This window comes from Polyodon spathula, chromosome 15 (assembly GCF_017654505.1).
Source record: "Polyodon spathula isolate WHYD16114869_AA chromosome 15, ASM1765450v1, whole genome shotgun sequence".
Taxonomy (NCBI): Eukaryota; Metazoa; Chordata; class Actinopteri; order Acipenseriformes; family Polyodontidae; genus Polyodon; species Polyodon spathula.
Genome location: NC_054548.1, coordinates 7,224,759 through 7,245,994, shown reverse-complemented (window position 1 = coordinate 7,245,994; position 21,236 = coordinate 7,224,759). Strand labels below are relative to the sequence as shown.

The window sequence follows — 21,236 nt, the reverse complement described above, 5'->3', positions numbered from 1 at the left end:
CGCTGTCGGTGATGCGACTTTCCATACATGTTCTTCGCTGGATAAGGTAGGACAAGCACTACAGCTGAAACTTTGTCCAACCTTTTGTCTACCTTAATGTCTGAAAGTAAAACTGAATCCTTAGTCCTACAGCAACCCGGCAAAAATATTGCACAAATGGGAAAACGTAATGTTGCTCTTACATTTCACTTGAAGTAATCATCAAAGGATAATGTGAAAAAACAAAACAAATCCATGGATGCTTAATGGGCAAACGCTTTAGTGTTAGCAAATTATTAGTTCTGATGTTGAAGTACTTGTCTAGACATTAGTGCTGGGACAAATACCTGTATCAGAACAATCATTTTACATGTATTCAAAGACCAAAAAAAAACAAAAAACCTGTGAGTGTCTGTCAGATATAACAGTTGACAGAAATGAGAAATATATATCACTATGTGTTTTGCCTTGTACAGATTTACCACCTTGCCAGAATTTACATGACAGTTTCTAAATTAGCAAGAGGGAAGATAGCTCTAGTCTGTGTGAGCCAATCTCAGTCCCCTATTTCTCTAGTATTTTAAACAGAGTTCAGATTAGGCTGTATACATGTGAAGTTGTCAGTGCTGCTTCAGATTTAGGAAGGAGGTCAACCGGGTCCGTTTCTGTCTGCAATATGATATGAGGGATGTCACTCCAACTTGCAAAAGAAATGATGCAGTCCTAGTTTTTGTTATGTGGAATGTAATAAAAGAGAAATAAAACAGTGAGCAAATGTCTTTTTTCATTGCACAAGCCCCCATTTCCACATGTATTTATTTCAAGTGTTTATTCCAAGTTAAAAAGTTATTTTATTACTTTGTGAAATGTGTCTATGGTCACATTGTTTATTGTCAATGTCTGGGATTACAACACAAGATTTTTTTTTGTTTAACTGTAACTACTGTATGGCATCCTTTGGGATTTAATTCATCATGAGGGTAAAGCAAAGTTTTTCTTACTTCTGAGATATTTTTCAACTTACATATAATGGCTTTGACAACATTTTGCAAATGAACGAATATTGAACAGACATCCAAACATGAACACCATGTTCGTCCCAGCACTACTAAACATACATATCCTTTTACTCAGCAAACTATAATCTGATCTTCTTTCCTGGACTAGTTAAAACCCAATCCCTCACTGTTGCCTTCATATTAGAAAGCTAAGTGAAATTTTGCTGTGCAGTACAAAAAAAAAAAAAAAAAACATTGAATGGACAATTGAATTTGAATGTGCCATCAATTTTATTTGACCTGTGCATGAATACACCAGAACCACAGTGTGGAAAGGACGTTTATACAGGAAACAAGGAACAAACATTTGCAATGCAGACACTGGGATCAATTCAATATATCTAAATGCTGGTGGATCATAATGCTACCAAATTATAAAAGTAGGACCAATCCTGGCAGTTTACTTACAGTTAAAAGACAAGAAAGATTTTAAATACTCATGAGACTCAGAGGCACCCTTAGAGAGACTTTTTTTTATTTATTTTTTTAGTTTATTTTATAAAATAACCCTTTAATTATTTCAACGGTTTCATTAGATCAAAGCTGTTTAAGAAAGTTAAAATCAGCCCACTGTTTAGTAGTACATTTACTTAGGTGTACTTCCCTTCAAAACACAACAGTGGGATTGCACACTTTTACTTTCAAAGTAACTAAGTGGTAGTGAAACTTCCTGTGCGGGTTGGAAATCATTTTGGAAGCAATTTGAACTTCCCTTGAAAACAAACAGTAACTAGTCCAAGAACACCTTCAATACCAAATTAAAGCCTAGTGTGAAATCGGTATCGTAAGGTTCTCTTATCTTACTTTAAAGTGACAATTTAGGTGGAGGGGACACATGATGGGGTAAAATTAACCCTGCTTTTTCTTTTAACAGAAAAGTAAATATCTGCAGTGTAATTAAGGAAACTGTTAGGGGAAAACCGAACCCTTTGTTCAGTCATTCAGGTTCACTGTTTATATGGAAAAGAACACAAAATAACTAACTTCTGGTTTATGCAACACTTGCCATACTGTATATAAAGGTTGAAAGTGTCCAGTGCTCAAAGCTCACATCTTAACAGTTTACCTGCTACCCCAGCCTGGGCTTTCTAGGGACGTTTCCTTGCAGACAGCAACAGTATTTCTTCCCTTTCCGTTTCCATTTCTCAAGGGGGCGGGAATGTTCACAGACATTATTAGGGTCTTTCATGTGTGGTTTTCGGGGTTTGTAAAGTGCTGCTTACTTGCAGAGTCTCTGTTCCTCTTCGCTGCGCAGTGAATGTGCACAAGAACGCCGCTGGGATAACAAACAAATTCAGGCGCGCTGAAAGTGTTGTGACACAGCTGGCAGCCCTTTTTCTCAGACAGGTTAATAAGACCTTTATATTTTAACTGAAAAAAAAAAAAACTATTAGTCAGAGTACACAGCCATTTATGTTCTCTCTTTCAAATGTTGCTTGCTTGTAACTCTTAAGCCAACACATTTTGTCCTATACAATACTCAGTCTTGGGAGTCCTTGAGAATGGCTTGAGGACTTTTACTGGTCACGTCTTTGATTATGGCTTCAGGTGACAGGCCTTTTAAATCTGGTCACGTGCAGTTTCTCATGTATCATAACATTTACTATCTCTAATTTTTCTAAACTGATACATCCATTTACTGTTTTTTGTTGTTTTTTTTTTTTTTTTTTGTTTTTTTTTTTATCATTTTCAAGACAGTTTACAATTGCACAAATTTGACAAAAACTAGTTTACACTTAGACCAAGTTAAAGCCCCCAAATAAATAAATACAATCTAACTTCATTATTACAAACCCCCTTTTTTAACAATCCAAGCAGCAAGAACAGTTTTTTTCAATGTAAATTAGCCCTATCAGAACAGTCACTTTTATAAAATCTACCCGGATAAAACAATCTCGGTAGTGACTGACACTGAACTTTCTCCAGTGTGAATGTGTTATTCTCTCAGTGAAAACAAAGACCATGGCAGGCTAATTCGAAGATCAGGCCGATTATAGATAACCTATTGCAGGGTGAATCATGTGTGACGTATGCAACTGTTGCCATCTTCACACAAACTGCAAACATGGCAACAGGCATGAGAAGGTAACAAGATTGAAACAGAGTGCATTGAGAAAAGCACAAAAATTATGAAGCAATCTACACTGGATATGTTTTTCAAAAGAAAGAGAACATAATTACTTTATTCAGCATGCAACAATACTTTTTTTCTCATTTATTTACTGTTTTCTTTCAAGTATACAGTTTAAATGTTGATCAGTGTGAAGTTGTCTTGAAAGAACTACTGTATACTGTATAAAGATGTTCAATTCAATTTCGGCGTTTCTTCATTATCTGATACAGCAAAGTGCCAAACCCTGTTATAGTGAACAACCTGATATAACGAACATTACTCCAAGTCCCATGGGGATTTGTTATAATGAAGTTAGACAGTAAATAAATAAATAAATCTTAGGCTGTGTTCACACTGGGTTCATTTAGAGGGTTTGATCCTGACACTGTTTCATACTAAATGAACCAGACTGTCAGTTTGAAATGGACCCATTCTGAATGCAGCCTTATACATTTTCTTTACACTGAACTCTACATAGAAGCTGTTGGACTCAACACTGACCTTCACTGGTCAGGACCTAAAGCACTGAAAAAAACCCTTATATTAAAAGCTGACCAGTATAGACAAACCACTTGCCCATAGTGTCTGATGAATACCCTGTGCACATATTTCTAATGTTAAATTTCCTTAAATGATATAAAGGTCATCTCACTCACCTTCTCATGCTTGTAAATCGCATTCTCTGATTTTGCTAATCCCAAGGCCACTTGAGACATCCGTTTAGAATGCATATTTTCCCTCATTGCTCCTCTCAGAAATGGACATAGTAGCTGTATTGACCAGTTACCCGGAACAAGTCTTAAAACTCGGACTGCGTCAAACACTTCAGCGTGGCTATTTAAAAGGTCTACCGCAGCCATTACTAATGTATCGTTAGTTACAGCAGGGTCCATATATGCTGCCAGTAGCATATGAAATAGCTCTTGCCTGTAAGACAAGTCTCTGCCTTCTGAGTTCCACGAGCAATAGTCCTCTGCTGCCTGGAAATCCTTCAGCTGGTGAACAAGGATGTGCAGGGCTTTGTCATGCTCTTCCAGCTTCCCGTACAATATAGCGCGCTCCAAGTTAAGATCTGTGTCTTTAATTTTACCTGCCAATATATCAGAACAAACTATAAATAGACAGACTGGTTTGCAGGTTTTATTTCTGACATTACAAAAATAAAACTAAAATGTTCTTAAGTGGCATCTGCTGGTAATTCAGACCCTTGACTTTTGTTTGTGTATTTCCTAATTCCCCTGTTGTAGTTCTGCACTGACAAAAGATGAGGTTTGTGTTGTATCTGGGGTAAAACAGAGTTATACTAAAGACATGCAACAAATTTCAACCACAGGGGATATCGAGGATTTAAAAAGTTAGCAGGTACTGACTTAATTTAGCAAAAAGGATAGAATGGAGTTAAATGCATTCTGTCCAGGGCCACTCTTAAGCAGAGAGCTGTGCTAAATTGGGTTGCCTTCTTTTTTTAACATGTGGACTAATCTTTGTCACCCACCTGTCCCTCGGTTAACAGTAAAGCAGATTTCGCACAGATTGTGTTAAGTGCATTTCTAAATAGATATAAACTCTTTATGCCCAGAAAATAATGCACAGGGACTCAAATGGGTGCAGTCCGACATCAGGAGTGGCATTCAGTACAACTGACACATACAATACAGTGGATACAGATCATGGTTATCTACCTTTTCATGATAATGATGGATCTAATTTAGTTCATACAGCTGTGCCAGGAAGGCGTGGGAATGAATGCTATAACACAGGTCTTACCTAGCACCAGTTGCACCCTATATAGGCAGGATTGTTGAAGGAGGCTTCTCAGTTTGGCTCTGGCAGGGCTCAGTTCTTCACAGTGTTGGTCAATTTGAGAATGCAGCTGCAAGACTTCATCAAGGTAGAGTACTGCTAGGTGAGTGTGGAACTTCTCTTTCTACAGAGGAACAAAAGAAAAACAACTCGTCAACTGATGGAGAGATCTACGTTGGTCCAATAATATCTAAATATACAACATATTTATTCATTCTTCACTTTTTTTTTATTTTATTTTATGTAATAATAATTTCATACGTTATACCTAAAACTGGGATCTTTTCACGGAAATTTGTTCAAAATCATGACAGAATGGGGAAATGGTGTGTTTGTGAAGCACACAACAGATGAAAATTCTACTTTAAGATGTATTTTTTATATAAACAGAAAAAAATGAGTCGCGCAAGTATATATATATATATATATATATATATATATATATATATATATATATATATATATATATATATGTGTGTGTGTGTGTGTGTGTGGTTTTCACAGTATCAATGTGAACCGAACTGACTTACTGATCACTTAATTCAAAACTGGTAAACTTCAAACCATATTCAACTACAAACAAAAATGTTTGTTTTATATAACATTCGGAGGGTTTTCACACCAGCATTACAAGGCAGGAAATACAAATTTAGATTTTTACATACCTTTAGGAAATAGTTTAAAGTTTGAAAAGACTAGTTCAATTCACACAACTGAAAAAAAGCTGTTTTTTTTTTTTTTTGTCAAAGTGACATTTCAAGCAGAGTTGGTAAAGTTCAATGCTCTACTAAAGTCATGGACACCAGCATTAATTTTAAACTCTACTCCCAGTGGCATTAAACATTATCTTTAGGTCCGTGATTTCAATGTGCCTGTTGGGATTGTTAAAATAGGGAAATTGATTTGCTTTCCTTGACATATCTAATCCATGGTTCTCATAATGCACTGCAAGAGATGGTACAGTTGCTATGGTTGCTACAGTAAACATGTTTAACGCTCTGGCAATCAAAGTCGTATACGAGATTGATGGGTAGTGAAGAAGCACAGCTACCACAAAAGAGCATGCAGTAGGTAAACATTGGTGATTGTATCCTGTACAAAGAAGGTCATACATCAGAATGAACCACAGTCCTTGACATCTCTAAAAGCTCACACAGTACCTGAATCTTTCTGTCCAGCACAAGGTGCTCAAGGTACTGAGTGACAGCTTGGGGGTATTTGTGCAGGTACTTGATGATATCATCTGGATTCAATTTGCCTGTCTTTTCTTCATCCACAGGCCTTCTTGTGAAAATCTGAACACCAACCTAAAAACAGATTGTAGCTGTATTAACTGAGAATATCCGAACTTGAAACGTGCAACGTTTGCGAAGCTTTACTTCAAAATCTACATTTGTACTGCCGATCAAAAAGGGATTTTTAACAAAAACACAACAAGGTGTGGTGATGTATCTCCTTATTCCCCATGTTTCTCTTTTAGTTTCTGAACCTAATTAAGTATTAATTATCTTTCATCTCTACCTATCAACCTCAAACATCTTTGTACCACAATATGACATTTCGATATTTTTACATTAGATGTGTACCTGATCATACTATGAAGAAAAAAAATGACACAAACTTGGTTTACAAATACAATTTGCTTCAGTAACCATCAACCTGGTTAAACATCTGAGTTATTAGATCTCATTCACTTTTAAATGGAAAAATCTCACTTCAAATCAGAGGAAGCAATTTTGATACAAACATAACATATTTTTTAAGCAGTGCTGCGGTGATTTCATTCATGATGACAGCCATAAACAACCGACGCAACCCCTTCGGTGCCTAGTGAGTTATCCAGCTATCCTCAGGAGTAATGGCAAATGGCATTCACTGTACCAACCTTTTGATTTTTCTGCAAGGCCCAGTCTGCATATTTCCAGACCAGTTCCTGACTTGAGCAGAAGCTAAGAAAATCCACCACATACTCATACAGGTCTGGCCGGGTAGTATCTTGAAGTTCACCCTTTACTATTCTCACCCACAACTGAGGAGCGACAAAGAGAAATCACTTTTACTGATGCCTACAGGAAAACATCTTGACATTAGAAGGCTATGCAGCACAGGCCAATTGTAACTTTTTAATTAAATCAATGGGGTCACAAAATACTTCTCATTGTGTGTGTGTGTGTGTGCTACATGTGACAATTTTGAAGCTATAACTACTAAAGGATTTACTATGGTCTTTGAAAGTGCTTGTAATGCTTTGTAGCATTTTATTATGAACTCGACAGCTGTACTTTAGTTATATACGTAAATTTAATTGTCGTCGAAAGAGAAAAAGTACCAAAGACCCTGTAACGGATTGGGGGGGGGGCGGGGGGGGGGGGGGGGCTTAAAATAGCTTCTTTGTTCCTTATTGTTATGTGTTGCTTGCATTTGGTATAATACAAAGTTGATTACAAAAAAAAAACTGGAGTAAACGCTGTGAAAATATGCCCTTTATTTAGGTAGATTTAAAAAAAAAAAAAAAAAAAAATCCGTTACAATGCCTTCATTTGGTTTGAAACAGTAGTTATTAGTTTTAGCTTGTGACAAATTATTTCTGCCACATTGCAGGAGACTTGTGGTTTAGTACCCATTGACATAGTTCTAAATCTCTATATGGACTGCTTCAAAGACTATCAGCAGTAGTGTGGATTTGTCAGTACTTCCTGGTCTAATACGCTTTGTCTGAGCATTTAATTACTGATCACATCCCATGATATTTACAGATATATCCATGGAGATTTAACCTTCACCAGCAATGTTTGGTATGGATCACAGATGATTCTTGCTCAGGGATTTTTCTTCTTTCTCTCTCCTGTCTACACTGCATATATCCCCCATCAGCTACCTGTTCTTGCAATACACAACAACACTTACTATATCATGTTCTGATAAAAGCAGCTAGATATAATTAGTGGTGGTACAGCATAGTTATTTATGATCTGCTTTCAAATACTGTTTGTTGTTAACTTAGGTTTTAGGCACAGTAAAGATTAAAATAAGTCTACAGTCTCAGTTTGTTGACAAACATTGATGGGTCAAATCTATGCAGCATGGGATAACGTTAGGTTACAGACGTAACCCTGGTTCCCTGAAAGAGAAGACAGCCACCAACAACACTTTTGGGATATGCCTGCCACAGGTGGGGTATTCACTGAGGATTTTATGTCAGAGCTGCCAGTAGGCCCCTCCGGGGAGTGACGTCCTCCAGCAAGCATGCAACATCAAGGACCCTTGTGCCTAATGAACCCTTGTGCCACATTAAGCCGGTAGAACCTGGTGAAAGTAGGTGGAGTAGCCTAACTAGCCGCGGTACATATGTCAGATAATGAGGCTCCTCTAAAGAGGGCCCATGCTGTAGCCACTCCTCTGGTAGACTGCCCAGCCACCCGCCCAAGTGGGGGTAGGCCGGCATTAGTATATGCAGTCGAAATTGCGTCCACAATCCAGTGAGACAGCCGCTGCTTTGAGAGGGCTTGACCCAGGGTCCTTGCACCATGACAGACGAAGAGCTGGTCAGACTGACATAACATCTAAATGCCCAAACCAGACAGAGGGAGTTTAGTCTTTGATCCTCCTCCGAAGAAAATGGAGGGGGATGGAAAGCCTTTAGACGATACTCTGTTTCCGTCGTCCCAGACGCGCATGCAGGAGCCCGCTTGGCGGAGGTGATCAAAAAGGCTGTCTTCATAGAGAGGTGTTTCAACTCTGTGGAATGAATGGGCTCCGGGGCCTTAGTGAGAGCCTCCAGTACATTGGCTGCCAGGCACACTTTCATAGAAGGGGATTTTCCCCACATCCAGCAGTTCTTGTAAGAATAGTTGCTATAGGGCAAGAGAGGGTTATGATCCCGGCCAGACACCAGTCTTGAAAATATCTCCATTTGAAGGCACAGAATGACCTTGTGGAAGAGGCCCTAGCATTTCTGCAGTGTACCTACAACCACATCTGAAAGCCCTACATCGGACAGACGGTCCTGTTCAGGGGCCAGACCTAGAAAGGATGGGAACAACGGTATTGGTGGAAATGCATGCAAGTGTGTCCTGGGCCATTCATGGGCTAGGTCGTCGATGCCTAGTGGCAGAGGGAGAACCACAGGGGGCAGCGAGTCGTTTCCGCTGTGGCAAAGAGATCGACTCAGGCTTTGCCAAACCACTACCAAATGCGTTCCATTACCTGAGGTCCACTTCCTTGAGAGAAGGTCCGCTGCCCGACTCACTACTCCGGGAAGGTGAACAGCCCAGAGGGATAGCAGGTTCTGTTTGGCCCACGTCAATAGTCAGAAGGCTATGCGACGTAACCCTGGGGAACAAAGTCCACCTTGGTGGTTGACATATGCCACTACCGACATGTTGTCCGTTGACCAGGACACCTCCCTTGCAGCGCCAGGAAAAATGCTGGAGAGCGAGATGAACCGATCGCAGCTCTAGCATATTTATGTGCATGGATGTCCAGCAGACCGACCAGGTGGAACAGGGGTTTGGTCCTGCTGCCTGGCCAAATACTCCACACCATTTGGTCCTTTAACCCTTAGCGGTCCAAAAAGGCACTGAATCACAAAAGTACACACAGTACTGCATCTCCAGCCAAGCCCCACCCCTTGTTCGGTGTATTTTTCACATACCTCTTTATAGATGTGCATATGGACAAATCCACTCCTGATCACTTGTTTTATCACCACGCTCCTCAATAATGTGATCCAAGTCATTATTTTATTACTATAACATCTCAAAAAGCTCTGCAAATGTCCGTAATATTCTTTGAGCGCTGGATGCAGAAGCAGCTATCTCCTTTGTTTCAGATAAGCCCTTTTTTTTCGGCTTCATTCGGCTCCTGTCGGTCTCACTTGGCCATTGAAAGGTTTTCTCTGCTTTTTCTGGAGAAAAAACTACAAGAGACCTGCGCTTTACATCTTTCTGATGATGTCAGGCAGGGTCTGACATCAGAGTGGAAAGGGAAAATTGTAATGTCGCACCTGGTCTGACATAGGACCGCAATCGGTTGAATCGGGTATGTTCAGTGCCTGCTGCGATTGTCTCGCCTGCTTAGCACTCCGCACCGAGGAGGTGCCTGTCCACTGTAGGAAGCTTCCTGCCGCAAAATGTGCAGGCATAGAACTTTGGAATCTTCGCCATCGTGGTCACACTACATGCACGCGGGATCAGTAACGAGGAACGAAAGAGTGAGAATATTGATTGCCCAAGCACTGAGTGTGTCCAGAAATGGTGGCGCTGAGGCTCTGAGGTGCAGAAGCACTGGGGGCTTCCAAACACTGGAGCAGTCAGGCACAGAGTGTGCAGAAGCACCGCACTCACGGTGTGCAGCAAGGCTCAGAGGGGGGACATCGAGGCCCTGAAGGTGCCAAAGCACTGAGGAGCATCTAAACGGAATCACCGAAGCACCGAGGTTCTGAAGCCCCAAGGGTGCCACAGCACTGAGAGGCACCAAGCACCAAGGGCGTTAAAACTTTGGAGCACCGAGGCACCAAGGGCAACGAAGCACCGAGGGCATCGTGTGCACAGAGACTCTGAGGCCCCGAAGTGCCGAAGCACCGAGGATGTGCAATACTGGGGCGTCTAATGTCTGAGTACTAAAGTGCCGGGGCACTGAAGCATGGAGCGTCGAAGCACAGAGCGTCTAAGCACCAAGGATGCCAAGCACAGAGGGTGAAAGCACCGAGGGTACTGAGGACAGGCGTCTAGGTAGGCGCGGGCTGAACTACTTTAATAGACAGTAAGAATGGGAAGTACTTATTTTGAAGGCCCAACGCACCAATGTGAAGTCTACTCAACAGTGGGGCAAGCTAGAACCAGGCCACGGTGTAGGAATCACACGTCTTTTTTTTTTTTTAGAAAGCGCAAGCAATGCAGACGGATGAAAAGAGTAAAATTAACGAAGCACAGCTGCACAACGATTATAGCTCAGTTCACAGAAGCTGAGTTTACTAATTCCAGGGAAGCGGCAGGGCAACTTCAATATTTTTAAAAAATAAAGCAGGAACTCCAGTAAACAACAGCTGGACAGGTTAGTACCTTACCTTACCGCGGTGATAAGCAAAAGAGGAAGTGAGCTCCATGGAGTGACTATTTGTTTCCTTGGAAGGCGGAACCGAGGACGTCGCTCCCCAGAGGGGCCTATCGGTAGCTCTGATGTAAAATAAAATGCTCAGTGAATACTTGACCTGTGGCAGGCATATCACAAAAGTATTGTTGGTGGTCGTCTTCGAATTGAAAGGAAATGAAACTCTACACATAATCTAATAGGCTCAGGTGAGGGGAGAGGATTTAATTTTGACCGTGAAAGCTGGACTGGGCTTCACTGCAAAGCTGTTTAACTTACCTGCACAGCAGCATCATCCTGACCATTACAATGATAGAGAAGTCCTAGTGCAAAATATCTAAAAATAAGAGGAAACATATAAAGAAAACAAGCGTTGAATTGAGAACAGAACTGGCAGAAAGGCACAGGTGTCACTGTCTAGCTATTAACAGTCCAAAGCGCCTTTGACCATTGTTCTATAGTCCAATTTCTGTGCTCTTGTGCATATTTTAGCCTTTAAATCTTATTCCCCTTTCTTAACAGATGTATTCTTACTGCAACACATCCTGTAAGTCCTGATTTCAAGAGTGACCTTTGAAACAGGGGGATTGTTCACAGAACAACTGACGATCCAAAGCTATATGTCTCCAGCTAAAATCTTAATTTTGCCTACTGAATGTCATATTGCTGCCCTTTTCTTTGTAAAAGCTCCCTCAAATGCCACTGTTGTTGGAACAAAGATATTGTAAAGCCATAAATATTTGCGACCAAAATATTTGGCGAATCATATCCATAAAACCGATTTTGCTCCAGAAATGTTGGCAACCTGCTGCAATATACAAAGTCTGTATTGTTAGTGGAATTAGAGATTTGTGCATAATAAAAGGCTTACAAATATTTATGGCTTTACAGTATATGACGTTTAAAGGGCAAAAAATGAGCCTATAGAAGAAAGATGTTATTAACAATCACAATAAATAATGCTACAAGATACATACTTTTTGTGTTTCTCAAGCCACGGAGCACTGTCCACAAGAAGGCAGAAGTTCTCTGAAACTAACAAATCCAACAAGCTTTCATGGTTTGCTTCTGCGTACAGCTTCAGCAACGCTGTGTCCACGTCCTCCTTGTAACCATTAGCAACCTCCGTGCTGCGGATCTCTTTCAAGTAGCTGATCAGAAACCTCTTCCACTTGGTGATCTTCTCGTGGTCCCCCTGGGCGAGATGGTTCAGATCTGCAAACTCGTGCAGCGGGGGATGTGAGCGTGTGAATGTCGAAGTTGAAGGCAGTAGCAAAGGATATAAAGAAATGAGCTCCCGGACATCAAGCTGACCTTTCCTGCAGCAAATTTAACATTAAGACAAGATTAGAATAAAAAAAGGAGTATAGCTGAACGTCAAGGTATACCTTTGCGGTTTTCTTATATGCCTGTCGTGGCACATGGAAGTACTTAGATTTGAGTTTATGAAAAAAAAAAATATCTTCAACTTTAACGATTCAAAAGTTGGTTGAAATTAGACCGTTGTAATTTTCAACTGACTCGATATATGCATACCTGATCTAATCTTTTCAAAGCCCAGGCTGTATTCCACATTGGGGAAAGATTTATTTTTCTTTTCGTCACAATTCTTTACAGGCCCTATTTGGAAGCGCAAAGGCAACACCTCACTAAGGAATAAAATAGTATGAACAGTATAAATAGTGTTCCATGTTTTCGGTTTTTACCTTTAAAAAAAAAATAAATTCCAGCAATTTTTCACATATATTAAAATAGGAATAGAAATTGGTAAAAAATTGTTTTTAATTGAAAAATCGGTAAAAATTGAGGGGGGAAAAATCTCAGTATACACACTTTATATGTGGAATATGATGCATAGCAGTTCTGGTTAATGTCCCTGGCATGCATGTATGCAGAATCTGTGCAAGTCGAAGCCACATTTTCCCAAGTCAGCTGGCAGTTTGCGAACGTTTGGGCAATCACTGTGCTGACGGAAATAGTATCTACAGAAGGTATGAACATGACATCAGCACAAAACAAGCTAGGTTTCTTCATCTTGAAATCATAAAAAGAAAAGAAAATTGACAGAACTGGGTGGTGCAAGCCATCAGGAGATGTGTCAAAAATCACACCAGACATTTCCATCAATGCGTTCCATAAGTTTACCAACTAAAGCATCAGCATTTTCTATCAAATATGTATGATTAAGATTGTCGGTGTTAGGCAGTGTTTGAGCTGATGGACAGACAGTACTGTCGCACAAAGTCACCAATACATACCTCTCTGCAATAAATAGTGGCTGTCCAGCAAAGCACAGAGCTCTGACAAACTCATTAACACAGTCATTCTGCGCTCTCGTTTTATTAAAGCGTGTGTAAAAGCAGCATAAATGGATTGCTGGTCTCAGTTCACTTTCTTGTTTTAGTTTAATGTGTCACTTATTTTTCAGTATGTTCTTTTATTGTCAGCGTGAACATGTACCTCAATGCAGCAGTATTTGCAGCGCTATGCTTCCTCTGTCTCATCTGACCCACTTCTATTATTTTTGCTTTTTGTATACTTCGAAACATTCATTTTCTTTTCAATATTCATAAACTAATTTATGTTTTCTCCCTACTCTTCATCCACTAAAAATGTTATTTTTGTGCAAGTATTTCAATTTAGTTTTAGATCAACCTAGTAGTTACTATGACCAGCATAGTAAATCCTGTAATTTTTCGTTAAAATTCAGAATAAACCGGAAACGCAGAATATTAAGTATGAAGTTACAGCAAAAGTTATATTCTAGTTGTATACTGTTACAATAGCTTTATTTCTCTCAGAATAGTTTCAAAACAGGTCCGTCCCTAGAAGGATGGTAGTGCTAGTTTATGATCAGGACATATTAGTATGTTTTAGAATACAGAAATTGTGCATCAAATCACATTTCCATAACTTATATAACTGGAACTGTGGCAGTGGTGTGAAGATTGTTTATTTGTTACCTGAAATTGTCTTTAGCTTCTAAAAATTGAAGCTGTCCAAATTGTATAAATCCCGCTTGCTGCAGAATTCTTCTGTACATCACCTAAAAAAGTTGGTAAACAGCAGTTGGTTGTTGTAGTAGATACCAGAAAATATACTAATATATAATATAATAAATACATACAGTTTCTTCTGGGTGGATGCAGAGCCTATCGAAAGTCTACACCCCCTTGAACTTTTTTTTTCACATTTTGTTGTGTAAGTGCCTCAGTTTCATATATTTAATGAGGATTTTTTTTCCCTCACTTATTTACACACCATACTCCACACTAGGTATCCAGGTGGTAGGCTCCAGAGCCCCTTTGAATCCAGGTAATTTTGGAACCAGTTAGTAAGCAGTAAGGATGCCCATGTTCATAGCATCCCTTTCACTCGGTTTTCAGCTTCGCAGAGTTCGTTGCTTATTCCAGTTTCACTTTTGTTTGGGACATCACTAACAATTTACTTGTATTTATTTATTGTTATTCATTTTATTTTTTAATCATTTCGCTGTTTTAGTCAGTTTAGCATCATTATGAAATATTGTATTATGTCTAAATTAGGTCAACACACAGTAACTAACAAGCACGACGAGAGACTCAACTTTTAATTTTTTAGCTCAAAAACCTCCAGTTTAGCTTTTACTTCACATGATGCTTTTTTTTTTTTTTTTTTTTTAAACAAAGGTTAGTACTACTGTAGCACCAGCACCTCTCCTCAACTAACCGCTATAGAAACCCTGGAAAGAACAAAACCCTGGACATCTGTACATCTAGACTAGTATGTATGAAGCCACGGGTATTCACACTGAGGGCTGTCAGAATCAATCAGGTAAGCCTGGTCCTAACTTTTGACTTGTGTTACTATATAAAAATTACTAAGGGATTTTCATATGCTCTACATGCAGCAAAGTGCGGGATGAGCTCCCGGAAATTCTGCCAGCAAAATGCTGCGAATATCAATACTTCTTCATTATATGAAAATATCGGGATCACTCGGATTGGAATTCTATGAAAATGTCAGTTTCAGTTTAGTTTCGTTTTGGGAAAATCATAACAGCTGCATCCCTAGTTCTGCCACTAAAGTTCCGCCATCTTCTTCAACCCAAGTAAGCTGCTACAGTAACAATGATGGACCTGCCGCTGCCGAGATCCTCAGGTTTATCACAAAGGTCTGAAAGTCCAGAAAAGCGAGTCAATTCTCTGGAACCGTACTGTACACTAAATGCCTGCTGTACAAAGAAATCTGGACCATGTACACACCAAGTTTTTGGCTGAAGCATCTGGTCCACGCCTCCCATGTTTTTATTGTAGTCCACAACACACTTCGGCTTGTTTGTGTGCCTGCCCGTACCTCGCACAGGAACTGCTAATGTTGCCTCATCGTGGATGGTGGTGAGGAGGTACACATCTTTTTTTATTTGTACATTTCATTGCCTCACAGCGCTGGTTTCGCCACGCCTCTGGTTCTTGGCTACCAACTGACGAGGAAATCCCTTCCTGTTTGGTCTTATTTTTCCATTGTTTGGGATGTGTACAAGCTCTAAACAGAGGGATTCCTATGTAGAAATGATCAACGTAGAAATAGTAGCCCAGGTTTACGAGGAGAAAAACCGTATCCCACACAATTCTCTCAGTGGTCTGGAACCGTGGGAGGCAGCCAGGTGGCTCAATCTGTCCTTCCCTGTTTACACTGAACCAATGAGTGTACCCAGTGGAGCTCTCGCAGTTTGTACAGTTTAATTCCATAAGGGCCGCGTTTCATGGGAATATACTGTTTAAAAATTAGCCTTCCCTCGAACAGAAGGAGGGACTCATCCGCAGATATATTTTGGCCAGGTGTGTACATTTCTTCAAATTTATTCTGCAGATGATCGAGAAGTGGCCGTAATTTGAAAAGCCTGTCACACTGGGGATGGTTCCTCGGGAAAGCCTTAGAATTATCATTGTAGAAATCGGCAAAACTGGTTATTAATCACCAATTGATTGATTGTATTCACTGTTAAAGAAAAGCAAAATTCTGCAAGTTAAAGTCTATTTTTTTGTGCGTTTTGTGCGACAGGGAGGAGGCAATTAAATTTTTCTAGATTTTTTTAATTCCACACCCCTAATGTATTCCTTGAGGTACAAATCCCATACATATGTTTAATAAATGAAACTAAAATATTAACTTACCAGAAATTTATCTTTTGGGATGTTCCTCTGAGCTCCCTCTGCCAAAAGAATAGCTTCTTCCACCCTTTGACTGGCAAGGAGGCCCTGGACCTGTCTTTCCAGAGGCAATGGAACAAGCATATACACCTCTTTCGTAGTGGCTAAAATAACCTTCCCTGCATTCCAAAAAGGAAAATAAATCATTAACAAGCATAATTATGGGAAGAACTAGACAGTATTTTTGAAAATACCTAATAAGCTATGAATTTAGTGCCCGTGAAAGATGAGGGGAATTGTCACAGCAAGCACCAGGAGAGCATCCCTTCATACTGCAGCTATGAGAGTGTGCCTAAACCCCCACATGAACGTGCCCTGCCATTCACTCGTGGACTTTTACTGGTCTAAAGGAGGGTCTCATTTTACTTGTGTTCAGAGCCAGATTCAAACCCAGTAACAGGCATGGGTTACACTGAAATCAATTTAATTATGTTGCTGTTATACTTAAACCTCTTTTTAAAAAAGTACTACAATAACAAATACTCCTTAAATATGTTACTTTTTGGAAGCCTTTCACACTCAAAAATTGTACTGATTTATCGATTTTGTACAAATCTATTGGAATCATTTTTTTAAAAACAGTTTCAATTGTACAGTAATAATCGTATTCTTGTGGCAATATAACAGCTTTTTTGTCTGGCCTGTCTAACAGAGAATGATGTAGGAGCATTATCATTGTTTCTACTGTCGAACATACTATTTCTAATACATTGAATTTAACTTGATTAAATCTAATCCTAGATAAACACCTTGCCATCAACTAGTTTTCAAGTTAATGTTTGATCTTATTTGAAACATTGCAGAAAGAGTAAAGTCTGTATGGGTTTTAGTATTGTATTCTGCTTTTGTTTTTACATGCTGAGGTTTAGGAATGGAAGTGCCCTAAAATAATAATCCTCACAACAAAGTCAGTAAATTCCCCTTTCAAATTGTTTTGGCACACTGATAATACTGTACATGTGAACTGGCTATTTTTAAAATTTGATACATCAAGGTGATTCCATATGACAGAAGACAAAATAGAAAAGAAATACCTTTCTAAAATTTGGTGCAGACACCTTTGGGTGACAAAGAATGCATGTCAGTAAAAACTACAATTTTCCACAAGTGTTATGCACATTTTCATAAACTCCTATGGTGACAATATGAGCTTGGCTGGGGTTTTAGCACTATAAGACTGTTTGACCAAAAGCTTTAAAGGGATTGATGAAAGATATGTATTGTCTGTTGCTTTTCTAACAACTGATAGGTTCAGTGAACTAGCAAAGAGAAACACAAGTTTACTTAGATCCAGACAGCAGCAATCCTGTATAGCACTCATTTCAAACCTAAGTATTCATCAGATGAACAAGTTACTTTTTAAACTGACTAGGCTTCGGATCCCCTTCTCTTGGAAGATTACTGAACATAGGTCTATAACAAAGCCCTTGTTCCACATGTAGCTACAGCAACTTCATTAAGTGAAGTGCCCTAATCCAAATGCAGCAATAACCGTCATATATCAAATACATTTTGCTCAACAACATGCATGATACATAAACTACTGCTCGATCGCCAGCTGAACAACATTACCAGTAATAATCACAATAAAGGCATTGAAATATTAGTGAAAATACCATTTTTTTACACTTTCAAATTCAAGCTAAGCAAGTTACACACTTACCTGTGCCATTAATCAATAATAAACTGTTTTATTTATTTATCTTTCTTACTTCAAATATTACAAACAGTTCCCTGTTGTTAAAAAAAAATAAATAAATAAAAAATCATGTCAGTTCAACTCAGAGTTAGTTTCCATCATCCAGATGACTATTGTAAAATAGAACTGCAGCATTCTCCAGCCAGACTGTCGTGAGACGCTGGAGTTGAGCACAGAAAAGAATCTCAAGTTTGCTGCTATTTACGTTTTGTTTCATTCAGTTTATGTTTAGCGCTTCCCATGTGTTCTACAATGGTCTGCCTATGAGTGTAATCTACAGCCTTGCTGCATGAAGTACAACACAGCACATTACCATCAACATGAAATTCATCCTTGCCAAACTCGTTGACCTGATCTTTAGGGGCCATTGTTATTGTTTTCTGCATCTTTGAACAGCTCTGGATACTGGCTGAAGTAAACTGAAGCCCCATTCAAAACTGAACTTGAATACCAGAAGCAGTTCTATTAGACAGGTATGTTTACATAAATTTAAAGCAAAGTTGCCTGTGTTAATGTTTATATATGATACGTGTATTCATTTGTCTATTATCACATATGAGAAAAGGCGTCCCTAGGCCGCCTTAAATTTCAAATGGGAATGGGGTCTAAATCCCAACACATGGCTTTAATCTATGGATGGAACTGAGCAAACTATTAAAACAATTATACATTGCTTACAGTACCTTCAAAATCCTGCATTATGTGTCCATCCCTGAAAGGAAGAGTCTGTTTCAACTGCTGGTCCAACATGCTATGCACCGTAACAAAGCCCTCATCCAATGCCAGAACATAGGGAAAACAGATTGCTGCCCCAATCACATTCTCAGACCAGTGGACAGGTGCACGCTGGGAAATCCCTTCTGCAGTGGCAAACATTCCTGCAAGGAAATTACAAGGATGTAATGGTTTAACTATGAAACAAGACCAAATAAGAATTGGTGTTTATTTTTAGAATTATAACCAATTATAAACGTCAATCAGCTACCAATTGGTTATCAGACCAATAGTATCTTAAAACTGGCTGTAACAGTGATTATCTAGTCAAGCATCGTTTGTGGCTTGCTCATTATAAAGCATTTGCATATTTCTGAACAGTGGATGATTCTACTCAGTGAGGTAAAGCGGGCAACAGATAAATCCCAACCCCCCCCAAAAAACCATAAACCAGCAAAATTCCAATACTTTTACACAATTGTTTTTAAGTTCATATTAGCAATAGAAAAATACCCCCCACAGTAGGTGTAGGTCTATGTTTTACTCTTTGGGCACCATTGTACAGTACGTTTTATGGCTTACACAACTTGCTCAGATTCAGGCAATTATCTGGCTGGTTAAGCCTGTCCCATCATGTATGCCTAGTAAAATCACTCCTGTTCATCTTATAAGTTTAAGTAACATTTCATAAAATGGAATACAGTAAGAAGTTGAATACCCCCTTGGTAATTGAGGTTGAAGTTGAGATCCATTGGCAGGAAGTTCAAAAATGTATTTCCCCATGAAGGAATCAACTTGGTGCAGAGGGGCACATTCAGTCCTTGTGTGCTTAACTCTTTTACTCACCTAAACCACCAGGTCCAGCTAACAGAAACTCCTCTCGGCTGATCCTCTTGACTATGGGTTTCTTCTCCTCAGTGTCAAAAGGAAAAAGATCCTGGGAAGCTCCAGTGCTGTAATTTACAATAATGTATTGTGTTGTAAGTGCTAAACAGAGGAAATAGCCATCCAGACTGACTGCTGAGGGCTGCTCTGGAGTGGACAGTTCCTTTACTATCTGCACTCGATCCTCGTACACCATGTAGATCTGTATAGTCCTTCTCTTGACAGAAATGACACCAAGTTCTACACAGAAGGGGTCTCCATTCACAGGGTTTTCATTCACAGTGAAAGTAACAACACCTTTGATTTTAGCTCCTGACTGAACGGGATCCAAATTCAACATGTTGACCAACATTATCGTAGTGTCACACAGCACAATTAACCTGTTCAGGGCTGAAGCTGCCTTCAGCTCACTGACAGGCTTCTTCAGGCCCAGGTATTTGTGCTGCTGTTTTTGGACTGAAAAGATCAGCTTCTCTTTTGACGTGGTCTTTTCCTCTAGCAGGAAGTGGTAGATGAAACAGTCACTGGTGCCGACGTACAGGTTCTTGCCACAGCATTCGATGCATTCTATGTTTATCTGGGCTTTGTCTCCCATCAAGAGCGCTCGTTCCACAGCGGGAACAAGTTCAAAAGCTTTCACACTCATTCTGTTACAGCCATCTACTGCAAAAGGAAACATAGTTGTATTAATTTACTCTGTTCTCGTTATTTGTAATGCAATGTAATGTTCTGTGTATCTTATATAAACTCCAGCTGCAGTGTAGTGTATATTGTGTTAAACAGCTCGTTCACAGAGAATATTGCATAGATAAATCAATAAAATACATGAACATTTGATGTAGTCCAAGTATGTTAATAATCATGTTCAACTTTAATAACATTGATGTCTTTACTGCATGGCTCCATTATTTAACCAACTCTGTGCATGTTTACAGACAGATTGCATATTTCAATACACGCAGTTCAAGAGGGGCACAGGAAACATCTATAGAGCTAATATTTTCAACACACGTTAACAGGATAGCAACTTCACAGTAAGTACAAAATGGTACACTTATTTAATGGTACAAGTATAAATGGCACGCAAATTACTACAAATGCATGACAGAATTTGGCGCAATCGTTGACATGGGATAAAGCACGTTCTTGTTGTTTTTACTACAAGTTATATTTTGAGTTGGATCACTAAATGCGCACTATAAAATACTAAAATTAATTCTGACCAGTGTCGAAAGTCATAATCGGTCAAATCCAGTAGGATTTCCTTATTTAACACTAACATCAGCTTAATGAATGAAATATATAAACTTAACCTTAGTCTGGCTAATGCTAGACCCTCTTCGACTCAATACAGGCCTCGCAACTCAAAATACATGTTTTGTATTCTATATATTATTATGCTTGATTGATTTTACCCAGTTACTGTACTTTCTTACTCATTAATAACATTTCCCAGTAAGGACTGGACAATCTGAAGACCGAGGCAACTGGCGACAGCGCACACGTTACCACTCAAATAAATATCTCAATTAAACAGTATCTGTGTGTAAACAGATATGAGCCCTTACCCAAATAGTGTACAATTTGATCAGAGATGACAACGTTTCTCGGCCTCTCTGCTTCCTCACTTCACCTCCCCCTTTCACTAATTCCGATTTCCTGCTCCAGTTTCCATTCACATCCGATCACGTGACACACTATGT

At 39.4% G+C, this 21,236-nt stretch overlaps 1 protein-coding gene across 2 annotated transcripts; it reads right to left on the bottom strand.

Annotated features, from left to right (window-relative positions):
* Positions 1–200: 200 nt before the first annotated feature.
* LOC121327844 (transforming growth factor-beta receptor-associated protein 1 homolog) lies at positions 201–21,194 on the bottom strand. Of its 2 annotated transcripts, none has more exons than XM_041272105.1 (12): positions 21,102–21,194; positions 19,495–20,196; positions 18,618–18,812; positions 16,200–16,354; positions 14,007–14,089; positions 12,021–12,362; positions 11,323–11,380; positions 6,839–6,982; positions 6,114–6,260; positions 4,918–5,077; positions 3,807–4,240; positions 201–2,408 (listed from the first exon to the last, which is right to left on the bottom strand). In XM_041272105.1, the coding sequence occupies exons 2-12, from the start codon at positions 20,177–20,179 to the stop codon at positions 2,223–2,225; spliced, it is 2,589 nt and encodes an 862-aa protein (XP_041128039.1). In that variant the 5' UTR covers positions 20,180–20,196; positions 21,102–21,194; the 3' UTR covers positions 201–2,222. The 2 variants fall into 2 exon arrangements, with proteins under 2 accessions (XP_041128039.1, XP_041128040.1); XM_041272106.1 differs by having other exon boundaries at positions 19,495–20,193; positions 21,102–21,153.
* Between the last annotated feature and the right edge of the window lie 42 nt (positions 21,195–21,236).

What these genes read in the sequence shown, in the direction of transcription:
- LOC121327844 (XM_041272105.1), bottom strand. Translation starts at nt 20,179, where the DNA reads ATGAGTGTGAAAGCTTTTGAACTTGTTCCCGCTGTGGAACGAGCGCTC. An exon ending in TCCCAAAAGATAAATTTCTG is followed by an intron (nt 14,090 to 16,199) that starts GTAAGTTAATAT and finishes CAACTTTTTTAG; the next exon opens with GTGATGTACAGAAGAATTCT. An exon ending in TGGCTTGAGAAACACAAAAA is followed by an intron (nt 11,381 to 12,020) that starts GTATGTATCTTG and finishes TCTTATTTTTAG; the next exon opens with ATATTTTGCACTAGGACTTC.